Source organism: Pelmatolapia mariae, linkage group LG10_11 (assembly GCF_036321145.2).
Source record: "Pelmatolapia mariae isolate MD_Pm_ZW linkage group LG10_11, Pm_UMD_F_2, whole genome shotgun sequence".
In the NCBI taxonomy this organism is placed as follows: domain Eukaryota; kingdom Metazoa; phylum Chordata; class Actinopteri; order Cichliformes; family Cichlidae; genus Pelmatolapia; species Pelmatolapia mariae.
In genome coordinates, this window is record NC_086236.1 from 51,894,326 (window position 1) to 51,910,197 (window position 15,872).

Consider the following 15,872-nt stretch of genomic DNA (forward strand, 5'->3'; position numbering starts at 1 on the left):
AGTAAAAAGGGGACTAATAATACTGACCCTGGTAATTTTTGGGGTTTTTTGGAAATAATTCTGTGATTATACAAATATAATTGCACTGTTAAAAAATTTTTTTTTTTGACAAAAACGTTAAATTTCATATGGAAGCATTTTTTTGTCCTCATCTTTGTGTGTGTTTTTAAAATGTTTTTTTTTTAAATATATATTTAGAAGTTTATAAGGCTATCTTTTCACAGGTTTGAATTAAAGCTTGAAGTAGAGACAACTCAGGGTAAATAAGGAGGCTATGATTTGGGTCAAATGCACCAGTTAAATGTAAATGTGGCCAATGATGCATTTACAATGGATATAAAAGCTTTATTTGTCCACCTAAAGCTTCCTGTTCTTACACCGGGCCTTCACAGCGCGGGTCTGGCACAGGATGTGTGCGATGGCCGTGCTGAAGGATGAGCATGTTTCACAAACAGGCCGAGCAATTATAGCCCGAATAATTATGCGCTGAAGGGGAGACACGACTCGCCCCGTTGATCAGCAAAGTTCATGTGAAGTTATAATTAAACAATAACTCGTTTACAAATGAACGCACACGCGCGTTTGTGTGCTTAAGTGTGCAAAGTGTAATTAGCTGCGATGCATCTGAGTGAAACCGAAACAACAACAATGTCAAATGGTGGAATTATGTTCAGCTCGTGAGCTTGTATCACTGTTATCTGTGTGTGTTTCTGTGTGTGCGTGGAGGAGGAGGAGGTGTGAGTAAAGAGAGACTGACAGATGAAATGAGCGATTGTTGGGCTGATTGGTCCTCACAGGACCCTGATGTTTGATACTTTGTACAAACGCATTAAGTGAAGATCACTGTGGAGGGGGTGGATGGCTAAAACGTTCGTGTTCAAAATCAATTAGACCCCTGAAATTCACACTGAAACATTGCGTAGTTACACACACAGTGTTAAACTAGATTTCTGTGATCTGAGTGAGATTGTGTATCACTTTTTTGATATGTATCCACAATTGTCGAATCACACTTACACCTAACAGCCCCCCTGTTAGCAAGTTAGTAAAACCACTAATTACACATGCTCATCTAGTGGCAGGGCTGAGCGTGCTGAGTCAGCGATGCTCCTTAAATCTCACACTGTACTCCCCTACTTCATTACCCACCACTGGAGACACTGGCTGCTTCTGTCACTAGAAGAGAACAAAACCCTCCAATGCTATCGAGGTAAGTTTACATACAGACGAGGCTTATCTAATGGAGGTGAGACATGACAACCTGACTCATACTTGTGTAAAAGAGTCTTTCACAATCAGCTTGTAGTTTTAACCCGGGGGGCCCACAGTGAGCACGAATCTGGGCAGGGGTGTGGAGCTTAGTGGAGGCTTGAAGAATCACTTGCACTTTGGTCAACCCCACACAGAGACTGGCCAGCCATGAATGGTAAAGATATAACCAGTGGAAAACTGCTCCACTGCACTTTTATTTAAATTGAATTGTAATTATGAATTGTAGTTGGACAAACTCCCTCCTTTCATGGGGGACGCTAACACTAAAGCCTGATTTTATGTAATTAATAAACTGTAACATCTTTTCGACTTTTAACATTTCTGCACATTGAATTTTTCCCATTTTTGTTTTGTTTTTATGAATGAAAAGTAATGTCTTCCATCTGGTCGGACAGTTAAAGGGTTGAACAATGAACCTGACTTTCATCTGTCATCTTAGTGAAATCTTTTTTATTTTTATTTTTTTTTACCTTGCATTAATTCGCATAAGAATGTGAACTTAAAAAAAATACCTCAACAGTATCCCAACATAATATCCCCAAAGAACAGAGAAGCCTTCTATTCCACGTTTCTGTCGTGAAAGAAAAACTTGACCCGACCTCCTGACTCCAGTTTTTTTTCTTTGCACTCACCCCCGAGGCTCCTGCTGGTGTCGCAAGATGGCGCTAGAGCATCGACCATGTCCCCCTCCCCCCAACCCTCCCGCTTCTCTTCCTCTGCTCGGCTCAGTCAGCGCCACAGCATCAGCACAGCAGCTTTCCCTCCTTGCCTGTGAGCCTAATGGGAAATTTCAAGTCACCTAAATAAAAAGGAAGGTGTAATTAACGCGACGCGCTATTAATTGCATCTGCTAGAGAGCGGATGAAGGGCACGAGGGCGCACTTTTTTCCTTTTTTAAAATGTTATTTATTTATTTTTATTTTTTTTATTACAGGGCTTCACAAAAGTCTACTTCAGAGATCAGAGAGTGGCAGAGGGGGCTTTAAATGCCGGGGTCATTTCATACCAGGCGTCCAAATGGCAGGTCAAACGGTGAGTGGGGGTGGTGATGATGGTGTTTCTTCCCACATCAAAACAACGCGTGAAGACGCGCTCTCTGGCAAGCTGGTATTACATCATCATCGTCTCGTATAGGTTAAATTAAGCACATTAGCGTTGATTAAAATGACACCCACCTTGAATCAGAGGATATCTGCATGTTTTTTCTTTTTCTGTTTAAAGCGCACGATTGGTTTTTTAGTTCTTTATGATCAGCTTTATTGATAAACACTATCAATACCTTATTAGCTACTGATTGCCAATCCATCTCTCTGTTTACTTCTTAATTCTGAGAGAGAAAAGACGCACTTCATCCATGCTCGTGAGGTTGCAGACATCAGAACAGGAAACAGAGAGGGATCCGATTCTAATTAATATTATTCTGACAGGCACAAGGCCCGCGCGCAATCACGCACATTTTTAAGCAGGAAAAAATAGTAATAATAATCAGCTAGGCTAGATTTTCACACACGTGCTCACACAAACATCACACCAATGCTTACTGTGGGGAAATAACTCACTCAAGGGAAAAGGGGAAATGCCATCAGGGTCACCAGTGTCAAACTCACGGTCACCAGAAGAGAAGAAACAGAAGAAGAGTTTTTTTTTTCTTAGTATTTTTTATGTTAGCACATCGGGACAAATTGAAAGCGTTCAGGTTTTATCTGAAATCAGGAAAGCATCGTCGCGATGCGTTCAATTGCCAGTCTTTTAACCCTCATTTAATCACGACAGCCTAAAGTTGTGTTTAGGGTTAAAGCTGACTTCATAAGGTAATTTTTTGTCTTCTTAGATTAATTAATTATCTTAAGAAATAAACTAGACGGCGTCATTCAAGGGGGGAGAAGAGGAGCAAAAGAAGGGGGGGGGAACTAAATAAAAATGGAGGACACATCTACAGCTGCTCACAATCTTTGTGTGTAATCCTGTGTGATAAAAGAAAAAGTCCACATATTAGTAAAAGCAAAAGATTACCGCATTGGACCTGTTTCAGCCCTCCAAAAGGACCACTTTTTAGTCCTCGGACTCCACTTTGGGAAGCCCTAATTTAACCCTAGATGGAAGCTGTGGTTTTCCCAGCCAAAGCCAGTTCATTTAAAAGCAGCCTCGGGGCAGAAACAACACATCATCGGCTCACAATCTTCCATTCATCAACCCTGATTTTCTCTCGGCCATTAATTCCACTCAAACGAATGGGCTCAAAGCAAGAAGCATATTTTTTAACAGCACAGCTGTCAGGCAACTCAGTGCAGCAGCTCCCTGATTTGCTGGGTTTCACGGAAATATATATACATATGTATGTGTGTGTGTGTGTGTGTGTATAAAATAAATAAATACATTTAGCCTCGACGTTGGAAAAAAGCTGTTTAATATCAACCCCGTTATTTAAAAATGTGCAAGTCCGTTGTTCATGTGTCAAGTGATGAAACACCTGCAGGCATTCCTCACCTCTGCGTTATATCTACCCCAAGTTCATCCAGTGAATATGACATAGCCTATCCCCCCCCCCCCCCCCCAAACAAACAAATAAACAAACAAGCAATTAAACAAAAACAACAAGAAGAACAGCGTTGGATTGCTACAGGTCTACATCCCACAACTTGTATTTCCAGTGAATTGTGACTCGGATCGATTCGTTTTAAAGCTACTGGAAGAAAGATTTCAATGCCATGATGGTTTCTGCTTGTTAATGATATTATTATTTTTTTCTGCAGAGGAAAAACACAGAGCAGGAAGAGGAGGAGAAAAGAAAAGCTGTTTCCACATGAGAGGGGATAGGAAAGGGGGATAAAGTCCCTGGATTTCTCTCTTTGCATAAAACAAAAAGGCGAGCTACTGCACGGAGAAAAACATGTATATACATTTAGCTGTGACGGTCCAGGCTGTGGCAATCCCGCTATTACAAAAAAAAAGGAAAAAAAAAAGAAAAAGAAAGAAAAATAGGTCTCTCTTTCTGTCTCCCCGTCCCTTACAAAACAAAAGCCTTCTCGGCTCTTCATTTCTTATATATCTCACCCTTTGTCTCTTCTGTAAAAGCCACCCAGAATAAATTACAATCTCATTAACAAAACTAAAAAAATAAGATTAAATAAAATGTCTACGCGCAATTTCCCCCCGTTATATAAAAAAGGCAAAACAGACGAACAAAAAGGCTGTATGGTAATTGTAAAATAATAATAATTTTGATCATATGCTGCAATTTTTGGAACGCAACTAAAATATGTTTTGAGGACAAATTATTCGCACATTAATTTTGTTTTGTAATCCTCACCTTAGATCGTTTATTGTGGACATTTCTCTGCCATATTTATGTGGATTCACTCTTAAAGCACTGGTTTTTTTTTCAGAGCAGGCGCAACATGGCGAAAGCAAACTCTTACTAGGCGAATAAGCCAAAATAATAATAATAATAATAAAAATAATAATAATACAAAATAAAAGTTCAGGGGAATTTAAAAAATAACAAAACAAACAAAAATAGCAGACATTTTTTAGACATCAAAATTAACGCGTTACCAAAAAAAAAAAAAAAAGAGAGCGAGAGAGAGAAAGAAAAAGAAAAAAAGTCCGAACCATTAAAAAAAGGTACACAAGTGCAAGGCGGTGGGTTTAGGCTATGGACTCTGAAGCTCAACCTGCTTGTGTGTGTGTGTGTGTGTGTGTGTGTGTGTGTGTGTGTGTGTGTGTGTGTGTGTGTGTGTGTGTGATTTTTGTTTTGTTTTTTTGTTTTTTGGGGAGGGGGACAAAAAAAATGAAAGGAAATGGGAAAAAGTGCCCCAGTGAAGAAAAAGCGAGAAAAAAGAGGGATGACTTTTAAAGTTATACAATATTTACAAAAGCGGATCCAAACTGTTCTGTGAGAGTTGCTTGCGTAGAGATCTGTATGTGTGTGTGTGTGTCTGGAGCCCATCCTGTTGTGGGGAGAAGAAAAAAAGAGAAAAAAAAAGAAAAAGGTGCCATATAATCCAAACAATCGCCACGGAGCCCCAATCCTGGAGCTGGGAGACGCTCTGAGGGCGGAAATAATAATATTTAACGCTTGTTGTGTGGAAAACACGGACTTTGTTGTTTAGACTGCTGGCTGACTCACGATAGAGGTCACACACTTTTTATTTACCACATCTCTGCGCTCAGGCCATTTATACTGAAGAGTTTAACCAGTGAGCTGCACGTGCACTAATAATAATAATAATAATGATAATAATAATAATAATAATAATAATAATGTGTTCTTAACTAAATGGTGACCTCAGTCCACACAGAATAAATAAAAGCGGTCTGGCTGACAGATGGGACTCAGGCGATGCTCACCCTCAGCTGGACTCCACTGCACTGGAGCTGAAGCCTATACCGGCCTCCACTTTACTCCATTAACGCAGCTCCTTTGACCTCCCACTGCACTGCTCACACACCCATCACTGCTGGACGCACAATTTAGAGCTACAAAACTAAAAAAAAAGAAAAAGAAAAGAAAAGAAAAGATAAAAAAGGTCTTTGATTTCCCTTTTACGCACAACCCCAAAAAGGTTGGATTTGATATATTTAAGAAAAAAAATAGAAGAAGAAAAAAAAACTGGCAAATGGAAGCTTTTCTTCTAAAACCATTCTTCCCCTCCCCTCCTTTTTTTCGTCAAGTATAATTTCAGTACACAATAGGGGCTACACCTTGAAACTGCGTCGTCTGGAGTCACAGTGCTGGGCATGTATCCTCGGAGAACATAACACGGGCTTATGTTCCTTCAGCTCTGCGAGAGGGGAGGACAAAAAAAATGTCCTGTCCTCCCGTCACTCGTTTTCCATTTCTCAGATATTCACTGCAGATATTGTGTCAGTAATCACTGCAATCTATTATACATAAAACACCCACTATATCGTTTCATAGTCCAGTGATTTATATATAACCTTGGGGGGTGGGATAAATTAAAACGGTAAACAAGTCCTGGAGGAGCCGGTCCGGCAGAGTTCATTGGACCGGGGTCTGGACCCCGTGGTGCGGCGGCGTGTCCCCGTACACATCCTCGCTCCCCGGCAGCGCTCCTCCCGGAGGGGTCATGCGTTTTTCCTTCTGTCTCCTGTTACAAAACCAAACCCTCACCACTTCTTTCTCCAGGTGCAGACTGTCCGCCAGGGTGATTATTTCCGACGCTGCCGGTTTAGGGCACTTCAAAAAATGGCTCTCCAAAGCTCCTTTTACGCTTACCTCGATTGAAGTCCGTTTTTTTCTTTTCCTCCCCTGCGCCGCGATTTTGTCCAGGCTGGTCGGGCTGCCCGAGGTGGAGTCCGCCTCCTCCAGCCACTTGTTCAACAGAGGCTTCAGCTTGCACATGTTTTTGAAGCTGAGCTGCAGGGCCTCAAACCTGCATATGGTGGTTTGCGAAAACACATTTCCGTACAGGGTCCCCAGGGCTAGTCCCACGTCCGCCTGCGTGAATCCCAGCTTGATCCTGCGCTGTTTGAACTGCTTGGCGAACTGCTCCAAGTCGTCCGAGGTCGGCGTATCCTCGTCCGAGTGGTCGTGGTGGCTCTGCGGCCGGTGCTGGTGCTGATGCTGGGACGGAGGGTGGCCGTGTTCGCTGAGGTGCGGGCTGTGGTGGTCTTCGTGACTGTCTCTTAGGTTGTGGTGGTGCATCCCCTGCCCGCTGCCCGGGATGAGCCCGTTGACGGTGAAGCCCGGCTGGGAGTAAATAAGGCTTTGGCCGTTTGTCGTCGCCATGCTCTGTATGTGCGCCGCGGTGGTGGTTCTCCACGCGCGGGCGTCGTGGTGGTTCCCGTGCGTCTGGTGCACCAGGTGGGGCGGCCGTGACTGGTGCTGCAGGTTGCTGCTGGAATTGTGCATCTCGTCCCGGGCGCCCTGCACCGCGGGTTTAATGTCCTGCTCCGCGCCGAGCGGGCTCGAGGACCACGGGGCTCCCTCTCCGTGGGACAGCGCCGTTATCCACTGGTGTGCGTGGCTGAGCGTGTGGCTGTTGCTCTGCAGCGGGTAGTCGCTCTGCAACAGGCTCTGCGCGTCCCGGTACGCCGTGGCTTGCTGCATGCTGCCGGGCTCCGAGTGCACGATGGATGCGCTGGAGGTGAGAATGTTGTAGTGGTTAGACGCTGCGGTCGCCATGACTCTCGGAGCCGGACTGGTCGCTCTTATTAAAGGAACCTCGCATTTGACAGAACCTCTCCTGCCCACAGGCGGCTCCCAGGCGCTCTGCCAAGTGGACGCCGAAGCGCACCTGGACTCCGCCCCGCCCCCCGCCGCTCATTGGGTACGGGAGGATGATGGACGGGGTTACCAGGGGCAACGGCGCGGCGATTGGCCGCGTGGAAGTCTCAACAAACACTACTGTCTTTGTTGGAGAGGTGCGAGCCGAGGCTCCCGTGGAAGCGGAGAGCCGGAGTGCAGCATGGGGAGACGGAGCACCGGGATCAGCAGCGCAGCTGTAAGATCCAGTTCATTTACTTTGATAATCTCGTTCTATCCAGACTGAGACTGCAGGGAGTCTAGTTCCAGGAGACCCGGAGCTCTTCTGTGTAGCCGTGTATTTAACCATTCAATCCCTAATTTAGGTGGACTTCAGATTTTTACGCACATTTATGGCATTAAATACTGGAAAAAGTGCGAACCATTCTGATTTGCGCATAACTTTTTCTCCACCCCAGTGCAAACAAGGACTAGACGGCGTTTTGTGTAGTCTACATTTGCAGGAAAGCTTAGTTCCGTCTGACAGAAAATCTTTGTTTTAGTGCAACATTTCTGCTTGTCGTTGTAATGCATGCATATTCATATGTCTGCTGCTGTTCGTGCAGAGCTGTCTGTGTACTGTATGAGGGAAAAATGCATCATATTGCGCTGTCTCTTCTCGAGGATGAAAATATATCTTAGATGAGCCAATCATTTTTTATAATGACCTTTTATAATGACATATATTGGAATGAAACTAAATGTAATAAATCTGTCACACAAGAAGCTTCTAAAGTGAAATATTTGATAGAGAAAGGAGCTCGGGCATGTTTTAAACAATTTGATTTTATTAAAAAAAATGACAGTAACAAAATGTTAACAAACTTTTGAACATTTGCTGCCATGCAGACTGAAATGTATTTAAAGTCTTCAGGTAAAAACATTGCGCTCTGCTTAAACTGAGGTGTGTGCCATTAGCTGGCATCAGTCTCAGGTGATTTTTGCAGCTGGTAATGGGGACTGGGATCTTTAAAAGCATCGGCTATTCAAGCTGCACTTCCTCAAACACTGACGCTTTCCTGTAAAAGTGTAAACTAGTATATTTTTTCCCTTCACCGAAGGCTTGTAAATGTAGATGTCGGTCAGCTGTCTTGACTTTAAAACTTTTAACAGCCCATAAAGTAAACAGATCAACTTTTGTGTCCAACTAGGCTGTAAAGTGAGTTTTACAAGTCTGTCTTGGTGGGAGAGGCTACACGCTGATAAAAAGAAGGAAGCCCCCTCCCAGTTGAAGTTATGGCTTTCTCTCTCTCTATATATATAGCATGGAGGACTTGCAAAGTTTAGTGATTAAAAAAAGAGAGATAAAACTCTCTCCAGTGTGCCCTTATTAAATGCAGTTTAAAGGATATTATGAGGGACTAAATGGCTGTTTACAACACTGTAAAGAACCTGTATATGGGGCCATTAGAGCATGGTGCAACTGTACTGAAGGCTTATTCACTTCACTAAAAGAGATTTAAAAATTATTTTCAGGTCTTATATAGAACGATTACAGAGTTAATATTGTGTGAACACCTTCTCTGGCTGCTCGTCATCCACTAAAGTGAAGCTAGACAGAAGTGAAGAGGAGGATTAAGTCCAAACTCAGGCCTCTAGTCCAGAGCAGGGAGGGCAGGTTTCCATCCTGTCTCAGCTGTCCCCCCCCCCAACCCTCCAGTGTCAGCTTCGGGGACCAGGACTTTGTCCAGAGAGGGGACATTCCTGGCCAACTGCTGCTGGTTGCCATAGGGAGAGGTAAATGAAACAACAGCAGTTGCATCGCTGCAGCTCTCCCCCACCCCTGTTCCCGGACTATCTAAAGGCCTCTATTTAGAAAGGCTCTCTACTGCGGGGACAAAGCTTTTGCAGGGATAAAGGAGGGAGGAGTAAAGAGCACAGGGCCCTGAGAGGGAGAAAGGGCTAGAAAAAGCAAAAAAAAAAAAGATGAGAGAGATTATGTCTGTCCTCAAAGCTGCTCCTCACACTCCGCTGAGAGAAAGCAAACTGTGAAAAAAATGACAAACACATCTTGGACATTTTTCACTGGCAGAGGCACATGTTTAACTTTCTAACTTCTGAGGCAGTAATTCTGCATGTTAGAAGACATTAATGATTCCTGCTGCATGTGTGCAATTAACAGTACCTTTGGTTAGTCTATGGCCTACAACAATTCAGTCCACCAGAAATAAAGTCATACATACTGGCCACAAATTAAACCTATAAATCAATGCAGGCAGTTCTTCAATATCCACAATTTATAACTTTCAAAGTATGCAAATGACTCAAACTGTAATTAAACATTTTATTTAATAACTTTGGACCTGCAGTAAAATTAAGAGGCAATAAAAAAGCAATTATCAAAGAAATACTTTTCACCCCCCCTCCCAAAAAAAAAAAAAAAAAAAAAAATTCAAGCCGTGCAACGAAAACACAAATGGTGAATATTCACGCTCACAAATCATTATTAGTGATGTTAATTTATTCAAAAAGTTCACACAGGGACACATGTCGTGTATATAGACAAAGGTCTGGGAACAATGCAGGGCCATCCAACAAAGAGCAAGTGCTAATTCCAAAATGTCGCTTCTCTATGACCTGGATTGCAGTTTCAATTCATATGCTGATTTAAGTTGTACTACAACTTTTTCTTTGCGCTTTGATGTCACTTAAGTGGCCAAAATTCTCATTTCTGATCTTTAATGCCACAAAATATGAACAAAAGACAAGTAACGTAACCAACTTAGAATACATTTAAGGCTGTTAGCTGTATAGTAAATACATGTTTTGTCAGCAAACTTTCAAAAAGAAAGAAAACTGCCATCAGCCCTAATTAACAGACTTGTCTTTAATTGCGGAGATAAACAGTGGACAACTGCTATAATGCCTTCTGATGGTCTGTTTACATCAGTAATACGCAGCAGCATAAAGCGAGTAGTGATGATGAAGAGCAAAAACACACGCAAAATCCTCGTATTCCATGTATCACTCGGGCTCTTCAATTAAGTATTACTGATTGGGCCTTTAATGGATCTCATTTCAGAGGCTAATAATCCTTCATAGGAGTGAATCCAGCTGCACTGACAGCACATGAAGAGGCCAGGATTTAAGTCATACCAGGAAAAAGTTTCCAGGCACGGCTCAGTAATTCATTCTGGTAATATTGAACATTATTGTGGTGTAACATTGAAATCGGCCAAATCAAAAGAACATTGTGGTAATTAGGCTGTAATTCAAGGAATTACCACATCGCCACACAGGCTTAAATAGTCGTGTTGGGAGAAACGCAAAGCACATTATTTTAATGGCGTAATATGCAAACTATGGCTCGTTTCAATTACGTGGCTTAACAATGCATAAATGATGCGAGCCTTGTTATTTGGACTGCGGGGTCCGTAGTTATTCAATCACACAGAGGGGCCAGCGTTAGGGGCCACGCTGCCTTTCCTCTCATGCACCGAGACGCAGTGAGGGTCGCTGCCAAACTGCATTTAAGGGAATAAAAATGAACAGTAGAGAATGTAAGCGTTAAATTAACAGTAGGATAATTATATGACCCGTGTGCTGTAAAGATTCAATTTCTAACGCTCTAATTAGGCGACTGTCTCCCCATACATCAGCTCACATCCCTCTGCCAATTTCTCACCAGAAAGCGTCCTGTGAGCGGAAATAATTTGATTTTATTAAGACACGGCTCGTGTAATGAAGAAAATCAAAGGAGGGGCTGGTTGAGTATGATATGTTTTTTAAATCACTGATTGTTCCACGATCTCAGTCCGCTGAGTCCTATTTAAAGACGAGGACATTGGGGTCCAAACTGAGGGAGAGAGGAAGGCGAGGCCCAATCACTCTTCGCTGTCTGTGAACGCCAAAGAACGATTATATTAACCCGTGTAATGAAAAGTGTGTCCACCGCCCACTGCAGAGAGAAGATACAGCACCTTAACGTGTCAGATCTTTCAGAAAGAAATTTGTAATCATGATTATTTTCACAGTCTTAACTAATGAAACCTACTTATCAGTTTCCAGAACACAAACAGCCCAGAACACAGTGGTGTGTGTGTGTGTGTGTGTGTGCAGTAGGAAGGTTTTCACACCCATGTGCTGACAGGTATGGTTAGGTTTGGCTGTGCTCACCTTAAATCTGCCTTGCATATGCATGTACAGTATAAAAAAAACAATTCATGACATCATCATTTTGAAAGCCAATCACAACTCAGTATGCAGTTTTAGTGTGATATGGAGATTTGAAAGCCTCCATTCACTGACAACAGGCTTCTTGGTGATGCAGATGCGTTATCTTGTGTCCAGTAGGTTAACTTGTTTTGTTTAGTTTTTTTTCCAGTGAATTTTCAGTCTAAAATGGAATGACCTTCAGTGAAGCTGCTGAACTTTATGTGTGGAACAACTTGGTAAATTAAATTCATTTAATTCCCGTCATAAACATTTATTTTTGTCCAGCCGACAGTCCAAAATCCAAAAAGATTCATATGGTTACCTTAGAAGCCGTAAGCAGTCACTAGATATTCATATTTGAAAGTCTGATTGGTTTTTTTTTACCTTGCAAAAATGGCATTGTATTTAAAAATCTAATCAATATCAGAAAATACTAGAATTTAGTTTGATGATTTATAATAAAATATAAAAACAATACTGTAACATCTGTAGAAAATAATTTTTTTAAAGTAATGTAAATAATGTTATCATTGAAAATAATCTATGACTTTTCATACTTTAAATGAAACAAACTCAAAATACCAGTGGACAAATGTTTACATAACTGTACTAAAGCACACACAATAAAAAACAATTATTTGCAGCATTACCGCCTATGAATTACTAGCACAATATTGATATATCATTTTTTTTAAATATCACAATTATCTCTAATATAATACACCTCTAGATTCCTGTATGATATCCAGGCTTTCTTTGTAAAAGATAAAATCCAATGAAGCACATTTAGATTGTAACAGCTTTGTGTTTAATGCAGCAAAGATACAAACAGTCCCCGCTGGAGCATTATTGCTCTACCGCGGTGTCATCTTTGGGGAACAATCGTGATGAAATGGAAATCTGTTTACTTTGCATTTATCAGCTGCCTTGACTTTAGCTGATAGCAGAACTGATACAAAATCTTCAGATCAGAAGAATACAATCAGTGTGGGCTCATTTAAATACAAATAAAGTACATGCCTTATTTTTAATTTATGCAATAAAATAAGATCCCCTAATCCTGAGTATATACAGCCAGAAATATATGCAGCGAGCACAGATCACTTCCTTCGAAGTAATAACAGAGTTTTTATTTCAGATTAGCTGTTCGGATGTCAATAATTCTCGCCAAGGCCCGTTTCGAATCTTGCATAACGAGAGCCGACCCACGCCTTTCATCCTTACTGTAATTGTTGTGTGCATCAAAGACGAGGGAGACTGACAGGCTGTATGGGAGGATTAATACAGTGGGTGAGTGACGACATACTGAGGCGGGAGGGAGGAACGAGAGAGGGAGAGGAGAGCGAGAGAGAGAGACGAAGATATGGGGGTGAGGAGGAGGAGAATGAGAGAAAAGTAGGAGAGGACAAAAAGTGGGGAGAGAGTTAACGAGAGGGACAGCATTAATTGTGTGCTTTGTGCCGGGGCTCTTTTGCTGAGTGTGGCTGTCGAGGTGCGGGCGCTCACCCCTCCAGCAGCCCGCCGTGATCTGAGCCAGCTCTCAGACTGCTGTATTCCAATGCAATTAGGCCACTCAAAGGCCTGCTTAAAGCTGCACCCCCACCACACACACACACTGATAGCAACATCCCCTGTGGGTCCCCTTCATTGTAGCAGGGACGTGTATTCTGTCCCTCTTTGAGGCCTTGGATGAAGAGACCACCCCGGGGAGCTGAAAAAAAAAGCAAGGATTACCTCTCTTTCTGTCCCCTTTCCCTCTGTCTTTCTCTCTCTCTCTCTGCCTCTTTATCTTCCTCTCTTTCTGGTTTCACCTCTAAAGTCTATCAGCTCGGGCAGGCAACTGAGCTCAGCTCCGGTTAGCTTCTCCAAAGAGACACAAGTTGGAGCTCCTTTTTTTTTTTTTTGCAGGAGGAAACAGAAGAAGAGGAGCAATGAGGCATTCCTGTGATGGATGTCATTGTGGGACTGCTCTAGCAATACCACTTCCCTCTTCCTCTTTCATTATTCATGCAGTCATATATTTCAACAAGTGGCGTGGGGCGTGTAGCTCGCTAGCTCGTCCCCGTTGGCACAGGCGCCGCAGCCTCAGTCAGTCTGTCCCCCTCTGTGTGCTGTATTAAGAGAAAGCGCTCCATGATAGCAGAGCTCTCTTGGCTGGCTTTCAGTGCGTCTCATTCCCCAGAAAGCATTTAAAGCAGATTACAAACCTAACGCTACACCTCCCCAATAAGAGAAGAGAGAAGGAAAGAGGAGGGAAAAAAACCTGGCACATTAGCACCTGCAATACTAGTCAATGGCATCAACAGATTAACGAGGTAATCCACACAATGAGGTCTTTGATTCGTGTGGTTTGGCAGGCAATAATGCCAGGCATAATACACACTGTTATTTCAGGCCGTCCCAGCACGAGAAAACCTGGCAGAAGCTGATCTCTCTCTCTCTTTTATTTATTTATTTTTTGTTCTTTCTATCAGATGAGCTTCTTTTTTTTGAAGAATTTTAACTTGTGCATCTGGCGCTTTTGCCCGTTTTCTTGTCGGGGAAATAACCTGCTGGCTTCTCCTGTGGCACATGTGAAGCGAGGAATCACAGGCTTTCTGAAGGCTGTTTAAACAGCAGGGCTGAGGAGCTCTCCATCGTCCTTCCCCCCTTATTTTTCTGCATAAGGACGTGCGTACAGGATAAGTGTGTGTGTGCGTGCGCGCGAGTATGTGCGCGGAAGATCTCGCAGCCCCATCGCTCATGTGCGGCTCGATTAGCCCCACGTGCCTCGTTCGTCAGACGTGGAGGCAGAGCAGATGGCAGAAGACGCACCGTGTTACCATGCTGGAGCACTATGTAACGCTGCTCTAATTGAAACATCAATACTGCCCTGTCAATACACTACTGCTACTTTACAAAACACCTCCACCAACAGACCTGCACTAGACTGGCAAAGAAAAAAAAAAGTTTACCGCCCGGGGTGAAAGTAACTTTCTCTGTAACGCTTCCTGGTGTTTTTAATCTCCTAATATTAACACTTCACTTGCTTTCTGTTTGTATACAGCTTGTGGTGTTAAAGGAAGCATGCATGGGAAAAAAAGAAAAAAGAAAAAGGGAGAGATCCTCCTCAGCAGTATCTCCACTGTGGCAAAAATTTTAATGAATTGATAGAAAGTTGAGAGAGCTCACATGGCTGTGATCAGTAATTCGACGTTATTGGGAATTCAGTGGAGAACAGAGAGAAATTAGGCGGCTAGGAATTAATTTGTTATTTGTCCAACTCAATGAGGAGTGACGCAGCCCCCTTTAATGAACGGGGTAATCCATTTCTTATTGCACGGAGCTGAATTCACCCTTCATTGAAGTGGAAAAAGACAAACATATCTTTCACTAACCTTTGCTACTTCCGAAGGCAAACCAGGAGCGGGATCGGGGGTTGGGGGGCGGAGACGAGCGCTGCTGAAGCTATTTGTTTTTCAGAAACAGGGTTTTGGGGTTTGTGTAGTTGAGAAAGTGGGTTTCAAAGCCGACCTACAATAAGTCATCTTTGCTGACACCGAGGCCACAAAGTCAAAATACAGTACGCTGACTTGATTCATGATTAACTGGCTTTTCAGCACTGTGGAAAATTACAGTCTTTACGTAACTATGGTTCATGGTTGTGTTTTTAATTCCCTTCCCTCTGCCCCGCCTCCTCTCATGCCTTTCTGCTCACAGATCCGTCATCTGTTGGATCTAAAACGCCGGATTGTGCCGACATCCTGGATCTTCTGTGAGGGCAAGGACCTGCGCTCCTCATCCGCGTCGTCCCCGAAGGTCTCGGTTTCAGGAGGCTCCCTCTCAACAGTAGGTCTTGTTTTCTGGGCAACATGTGTGTCAAGTGTCTGTGGGACAGTGTAAATAGTCATAAGATAGCAGTCTACAGGCAATATAGGGTCTGATTTTGCTCTTCAGTTCACTTATTGGGTAATTTTATAATATGCAAATTCTGGTACAATCGAAAACGCTGTACCTGAGTGGGTTACATTTCAATAGAGAAAAATCTCTTTAATTAATTAACTGAATATCACAATAGTTGCCAATTCAATTAAATAATTGTTTCAGCTGTTAAAAAACAAACAAAAACAAAAACAAAAAGACCAACCACATATCTATTACGAAAAAAAAATAAAGCATTCTGGTGGCCAAATGGGCA

The 15,872-nt window shown here is 42.7% G+C and overlaps 2 protein-coding genes across 2 annotated transcripts in view; both read right to left on the minus strand.

Moving 5' to 3' along the window:
* Positions 1 to 6,274: 6,274 nt before the first annotated feature.
* Positions 6,275 to 7,435, minus strand: pou3f2b (POU class 3 homeobox 2b). The gene has a single exon (XM_063487357.1). It carries the CDS (start codon positions 7,418 to 7,420, stop codon positions 6,275 to 6,277), a length of 1,146 nt encoding a protein of 381 aa, XP_063343427.1. The 5' UTR covers positions 7,421 to 7,435.
* A 5,015-nt stretch (positions 7,436 to 12,450) lies between these two features.
* LOC134635430 (furin-like protease kpc-1) overlaps positions 12,451 to 15,872 on the minus strand; it is a 201,651-nt gene continuing 198,229 nt past the window's right edge. Inside the window, exon 19 of the mRNA XM_063484815.1 lies at positions 12,451 to 15,561. Coding sequence (XP_063340885.1) covers positions 15,400 to 15,561 — 162 coding nt within the window. The 3' untranslated portion in view covers positions 12,451 to 15,399. The remainder of the gene's footprint in view (positions 15,562 to 15,872) is intronic.